The sequence below is a fragment of the Olea europaea genome, chromosome 1, assembly GCF_002742605.1.
Source record: "Olea europaea var. sylvestris chromosome 1, O_europaea_v1, whole genome shotgun sequence".
NCBI lineage: Eukaryota > Viridiplantae > Streptophyta > Magnoliopsida > Lamiales > Oleaceae > Olea > Olea europaea.
Genome location: NC_036237.1, coordinates 24,334,810 through 24,341,800, shown reverse-complemented (window position 1 = coordinate 24,341,800; position 6,991 = coordinate 24,334,810). Strand labels below are relative to the sequence as shown.

The 6,991-nt window shown below is 35.4% G+C and overlaps 2 protein-coding genes across 2 annotated transcripts; both read left to right on the top strand.

The window, feature by feature from the left end:
- The first annotated feature begins 1,356 nt into the window (after positions 1-1,356).
- On the top strand, positions 1,357-3,712 carry LOC111398031 (glycerol-3-phosphate acyltransferase 5-like). Its single transcript, XM_023024994.1, has 2 exons — positions 1,357-2,083; positions 2,594-3,712. Exons 1-2 carry the CDS (start codon positions 1,529-1,531, stop codon positions 3,524-3,526), a joined length of 1,488 nt encoding a protein of 495 aa, XP_022880762.1. The 5' UTR covers positions 1,357-1,528; the 3' UTR covers positions 3,527-3,712.
- Positions 3,713-4,388: 676 nt separating this feature from the next.
- LOC111398022 (glycerol-3-phosphate acyltransferase 5-like) lies at positions 4,389-6,672 on the top strand. Its single transcript, XM_023024984.1, has 2 exons — positions 4,389-5,115; positions 5,626-6,672. Exons 1-2 carry the CDS (start codon positions 4,561-4,563, stop codon positions 6,556-6,558), a joined length of 1,488 nt encoding a protein of 495 aa, XP_022880752.1. The 5' UTR covers positions 4,389-4,560; the 3' UTR covers positions 6,559-6,672.
- Positions 6,673-6,991: the final 319 nt, after the last annotated feature.

The window sequence follows — 6,991 nt, the reverse complement described above, 5'->3', positions numbered from 1 at the left end:
ATCATATTTTCTATGATGAATTTTGTTATCTGTACACTGATTTTTGACACTTTATTTGACACTTGTATTGTTATCAAGTGTCAAATGGATAAAAAAACTATTTGAAATTTAAATTATCCAAGAAGGTAATGACACATGATAAAGTGTAAATTAAAGTGTACACCATAGTATACATATAACAAAATTGTTCTATGATTAGTCTCGTGAAAAATAGGTTGAGCAACCATAGCAATATATTTTATATGAAATAAGGCACATCTTGTTCTAGCAATCCAAGGAAAATTAGAAGTCTAAACAAATAGGCAAATTTGTAAACTTCTTACCTACTTTGACTTTCAAGAGCAAGTTTCCAGGCGTATATCAGCCAATTACAATTTGTTAATTCAGGCCTCACTACAACATAATAGACTTTTTTCTGCGTGCAACAATCTATTTACAGCGTGCGGCCACCTTTTTTTATCTTTGGCCGCACGCCGCATAAAGCAATGCCGTAAAAAAAATTTACTTTTTACAGCGTGCAATGTATGTCATCTATAAATGCCGTTTTTAATAGTTTGGTTTAGTTAAAAATCAGTTTTTAGTAAATTTGGATAAAAGTTGATAAAAAAATTTAGATCTCATAAAATATGCGACTAAAAATGAATTTAAAATATTGAGGTCGAACAGGACTAAATACGAACAAGGTGCCTATGTGAGGTAGTTTAATCTAAATACATAATCCGACAATATTATGAAGGTTTTAAATGAAAGAGATGAGATTTTGGAATGCAGCATTGTTCAATACCAAATGTTACATTATATGCATACACACGAGCATTACACATTAGGCACTGCAATCTCGACACATTTCAAAAGACAAAAAATAAAAATAAAAATGAGAGAATTATTGAAAGGAGAAATGAATCAAACTTCTATGACGAAAGAGATGAATATATTTAGACCTAAATGAATCAAATTATGAAACAGAAATGCTCCCAAGGTGAAGTTGGAAACACAGCCTCCAGAAATCTCTCAGAAAAAAACCCTATATTCAAACGTGGAATCCCTTCAATCACTACTTCATAAAGATTATATATCTACAGTTTTATTACACATAATTTCGGCTAAGGTTCATAGTAAGTAACCTAAATTTGACAAGGTAGACATATATTTTGTTGGACATGTGGATTCTTGATTATATTTATTTTTTTGACTAAGTTGTTCAGGTTAAGTAATCTATTTTTTCAGGTTCAAGGTGGCGTATAATCCTTTGGTTTTCTTTATAGATATATCCACCTAAGGAAAACCGAAAAGGGGCTGAGATTTTAATATAAATATACCAATATGCATAAGGGTTTGTTGTGAACAGATAAACAGACTAATTCTTTCATTAGAGAACAGTCAATCTACCTTCATCTTACAATTCTTATATCCTTTGCAAAAACTTGTCCAAAAAAATCATAAGGACAGAAAATTTTGATACATTTCAGGTTTCGTGAAAATTAATATTTATAATTAAGACAAATATAAAGAGATTACAATCCTAGTTATGGAGTCTGTTGTTGCTGATCTTGAAGGGACTCTTTTGAATGATTCTAATGCCTTTTCCTACTTCATGTTGATAGCATTCGAGGCATCGGGTTTGGTCCGATTTGCGCTTTTGTTGATGTTATGGCCTGTGATTAGGTTGCTCGAAGTTTTTGGGAAAGTAGATGCTGGACTTAGGTTGACAATTTTTGTTGCCACGGCCGGGGTCCCTATGTCGGAAATTGAAGCAGTGTCTAGAGCGGTTTTGCCTAAGTTTTATTTCGATGATATCGATATGGAGGCTTGGAGGATATTCAGCTTGTACAATAAGAGAATTGTCGTGACCAAAATGCCAAGGATCATGATCGAGAGGTTCGTGAAGGAGCATTTACGTGCAGACGATGTTATCGGGAGCGAACTCTCTGAGAACAGATTTGGATTGGCAACTGGTTTTATTCAAGATGATTTTGATTCAATCACTAGGAGTATTGGTGCATTATTTGGTGATGAACAACCTCGTCTAGGACTAGGAAGGCCTCAATCTGGTTCCGGTCCATTATTCTTATCCATGTGTAAGGTAAGTTTACTTAGCTAAAATTACTTATAATTACATTTTATGTAGTCGAGCACTTGTTGCAAATGTTTATTTTTTGCATGTAGGAAACAAGACACAATTATTTATAGTATCCTTTCCAACTACTTATTTTGTCCTTGTTGAATAATGTTATTCATAGTTAGCGATTACAGTAATTATTTTATGTGACAGTTTGTTATTTTTTCAAATAATAAGTTTCCATAAAGGATGATTACTGTAGTCGTTCACTATGAATAGTATTATTCAACAAATAACAAGCTGTTATATAAGATAACTACTGTAGTTGTTAACTATGGAGATCGCTACTCTTATATATTCAAATAAAAGTTAATTTTTAGTATATTTTGAGATAGGGTGTGAGATTAAAAAGTTGTGAATCTCATAAAATTTGTGATTAAAGTTAATTATTAATTTGAACTAAAAATTTAATCCACTTTTGTAGTTGAACCAAACACGAGCATGTTAACTGAAATGTTATTTCTTTATCAACAGGAAGAACAACATCCACCATTCACCACCTCAAAAAAGCAAGACCTTCACCGCATCATCCGCCCCCTGCCGGTGATTTTTCATGACGGCAGGTTAACTAAGCGTCCTACGCCATCCGCCGCCCTCCTAATCCTCTTATGGATCCCTCTCGGAATTGTAATAGCAACAATCCGCATCGGGGTAGGCCTTATGCTTCCGATGTGGGCTATACCCCGAATGGCCCCCGTATTCGGAGGCAAGGTCGTTGTTAAAGGCACCCCTCCTTCGCATGCTGCCCCCGGAAACTCCGGCGTCCTCTTCGTTTGCACCCACAGAACTTTAATGGACCCGGTTGTCCTCTCCGCCGTCCTCTACCGTAGAATCCCCGCCGTGACATATTCCATTTCCAGATTATCCGAAATTCTGTCACCTATTCCCACCATCCGATTAACTAGAATCCGAGACGTCGATGCTCAAAAAATCAAACGGCAACTTGAAAAGGGAGATTTAGTCGTCTGCCCAGAAGGCACAACTTGCAGAGAACCCTTTTTGCTGAGATTCAGTGGACTTTTTGCTGAATTAACCGACCGGATTGTGCCTGTCGCCATGAATTACAGAGTAGGGTTGTTCCATGCAACCACAGCCAGAGGGTGGAAGGCTATGGACCCTATATTTTTCTTCATGAACCCTAGACCAATCTACGAGGTAACATTTTTAAACCAATTACCAGTTGAAGCAACATGTTCATCTGGTAAAAGTCCATATGATGTTGCAAATTATGTTCAAAGAATCTTGGCTACAACATTAGGGTTTGAGTGCACAAACTTTACCAGGAAGGACAAGTACAGGGTTCTAGCCGGAAACGATGGAATTGTATCAGAAGCTTCCAAAGGGACTCCGGCGAAGGAATTGATGAGCATATTCAAGAAAATTATGGGCGATTTTAAGCTTCATTAAAAAATATAATAAATAAAAGAAAACAGAGAGAGTCTGTCTTTCTTTCTTTATTTTTCGTATTCTTGTAATTTTTATCATAATTTTTTTATAATAAGGGGAGCCTGTATTTTTTTCCCCTTCTTCTTTTTAGTTGTTTCTTGCATTTTTTCCATTGAAGTGTTGAATAATATATATTTATGAAAGACATGCTACAAGTATAATGATGATTGACAATGTTTGTTGACAATCATGATTTGTTATTCATCCATTTTCAAAAAAGTTCAAAAATTGTTTTGTAAATCAGTTGTTCAAATTTTGTCATATCAAACATTGTCAACAAATCTTGTCAACCAACATTGAACAAGTAGATTAATTCTTTATGAAATGTCCACCAAGACAAAGTAAGCAATATCTTCTAACATTAAAAGAACGTAAAATGGTGAATATTTTGTTTGGTTGGGCTTAAAATTAATTTTTTTTTTCAAATGTAGTTTTTGTTGGGTTTTTTAACCCAAATTAAGTTGGATTTTTTAGAAAATATTTAAAAAACCCTATATTCAAACGTGGAATCCCTTCAATCACTACTTCATAAAGATTATATATCTACAGTTTTATTACACATAATTTCGGCTAAGGTTCATAGTAAGTAACCTAAATTTGACAAGGTAGACATATATTTTGTTGGACATGTGGATTCTTGATTATATTTATTTTTTTGACTAAGTTGTTCAGGTTAAGTAATCTATTTTTTCAGGTTCAAGGTGGCGTATAATCCTTTGGTTTTCTTTATAGATATATCCACCTAAGGAAAACCGAAAAGGGGCTGAGATTTTAATATAAATATACCAATATGCATAAGGGTTTGTTGTGAACAGATAAACAGACTAATTCTTTCATTAGAGAACAGTCAATCTACCTTCATCTTACAATTCTTATATCCTTTGCAAAAACTTGTCCAAAAAAATCATAAGGACAGAAAATTTTGATACATTTCAGGTTTCGTGAAAATTAATATTTATAATTAAGACAAATATAAAGAGATTACAATCCTAGTTATGGAGTCTGTTGTTGCTGATCTTGAAGGGACTCTTTTGAATGATTCTAATGCCTTTTCCTACTTCATGTTGATAGCATTCGAGGCATCGGGTTTGGTCCGATTTGCGCTTTTGTTGATGTTATGGCCTGTGATTAGGTTGCTCGAAGTTTTTGGGAAAGTAGATGCTGGACTTAGGTTGACAATTTTTGTTGCCACGGCCGGGGTCCCTATGTCGGAAATTGAAGCAGTGTCTAGAGCGGTTTTGCCTAAGTTTTATTTCGATGATATCGATATGGAGGCTTGGAGGATATTCAGCTTGTACAATAAGAGAATTGTCGTGACCAAAATGCCAAGGATCATGATCGAGAGGTTCGTGAAGGAGCATTTACGTGCAGACGATGTTATCGGGAGCGAACTCTCTGAGAACAGATTTGGATTGGCAACTGGTTTTATTCAAGATGATTTTGATTCAATCACTAGGAGTATTGGTGCATTATTTGGTGATGAACAACCTCGTCTAGGACTAGGAAGGCCTCAATCTGGTTCCGGTCCATTATTCTTATCCATGTGTAAGGTAAGTTTACTTAGCTAAAATTACTTATAATTACATTTTATGTAGTCGCGCACTTGTTGCAAATGTTTATTTTTTGCATGTAGGAAACAAGACACAATTATTTATAGTATCCTTTCCAACTACTTATTTTGTCCTTGTTGAATAATGTTATTCATAGTTAGCGATTACAGTAATTATTTTATGTGACAGTTTGTTATTTTTTCAAATAATAAGTTTCCATAAAGGATGATTACTGTAGTCGTTCACTATGAATAGTATTATTCAACAAATAACAAGCTGTTATATAAGATAACTACTGTAGTTGTTAACTATGGAGATCGCTACTCTTATATATTCAAATAAAAGTTAATTTTTAGTATATTTTGAGATAGGGTGTGAGATTAAAAAGTTGTGAATCTCATAAAATTTGTGATTAAAGTTAATTATTAATTTGAACTAAAAATTTAATCCACTTTTGTAGTTGAACCAAACACGAGCATGTTAACTGAAATGTTATTTCTTTATCAACAGGAAGAACAACATCCACCATTCACCGCCTCAAAAAAGCAAGACCTTCACCGCATCATCCGCCCCCTGCCGGTGATTTTTCATGACGGCAGGTTAACTAAGCGTCCTACGCCATCCGCCGCCCTCCTAATCCTCTTATGGATCCCTCTCGGAATTGTAATAGCAACAATCCGCATCGGGGTAGGCCTTATGCTTCCGATGTGGGCTATACCCCGAATGGCCCCCGTATTCGGAGGCAAGGTCGTTGTTAAAGGCACCCCTCCTTCGCATGCTGCCCCCGGAAACTCCGGCGTCCTCTTCGTTTGCACCCACAGAACTTTAATGGACCCGGTTGTCCTCTCCGCCGTCCTCTACCGTAGAATCCCCGCCGTGACATATTCCATTTCCAGATTATCCGAAATTCTGTCACCTATTCCCACCATCCGATTAACTAGAATCCGAGACGTCGATGCTCAAAAAATCAAACGGCAACTTGAAAAGGGAGATTTAGTCGTCTGCCCAGAAGGCACAACTTGCAGAGAACCCTTTTTGCTGAGATTCAGTGGACTTTTTGCTGAATTAACCGACCGGATTGTGCCTGTCGCCATGAATTACAGAGTAGGGTTGTTCCATGCAACCACAGCCAGAGGGTGGAAGGCTATGGACCCTATATTTTTCTTCATGAACCCTAGACCAATCTACGAGGTAACATTTTTAAACCAATTACCAGTTGAAGCAACATGTTCATCTGGTAAAAGTCCATATGATGTTGCAAATTATGTTCAAAGAATCTTGGCTACAACATTAGGGTTTGAGTGCACAAACTTTACCAGGAAGGACAAGTACAGGGTTCTAGCCGGAAACGATGGAATTGTATCAGAAGCTTCCAAAGGGACTCCGGCGAAGGAATTGATGAGCATATTCAAGAAAATTATGGGCGATTTTAAGCTTCATTAAAAAATATAATAAATAAAAGAAAACAGAGAGAGTCTGTCTTTCTTTCTTTATTTTTCGTATTCTTGTAATTTTTATCATAATTTTTATAATAAGGGGAGCCTGTATTTTTTCCCCCTTATTCTTTTAGTTGTTTCTTGCATTTTTTCTATTGAGTGTTGAATAATATATATTTATGAAAGACGTGCTACAAGTATAATGATGATTGACAATGTTCGTTGACAATCATGATTTGTTATTCATCCATTTTCAAAAAAGTTCAAAAATTGTTTTGTAAATCAGTTGTTCAAATTTTGTCATATCAAACATTGTCAACAAATCTTGTCAACCAACATTGAACAAGTAGATTAATTCTTTATGAAATGTCCACCAAGACAAAGTAAGCAATATCTTCTAACATTAAAAGAACGTAAAATGGTGAATATTTTGTTTGGTT

Coding starts and splice junctions, on each gene's coding strand:
- LOC111398031 (XM_023024994.1), top strand. CDS start 1,529: ATGGAGTCTGTTGTTGCTGATCTTGAAGGGACTCTTTTGAATGATTCT. Junction 2,084..2,593: donor TATTCTTATCCATGTGTAAG/GTAAGTTTACTT, acceptor CTTTATCAACAG/GAAGAACAACATCCACCATT.
- LOC111398022 (XM_023024984.1), top strand. CDS start 4,561: ATGGAGTCTGTTGTTGCTGATCTTGAAGGGACTCTTTTGAATGATTCT. Junction 5,116..5,625: donor TATTCTTATCCATGTGTAAG/GTAAGTTTACTT, acceptor CTTTATCAACAG/GAAGAACAACATCCACCATT.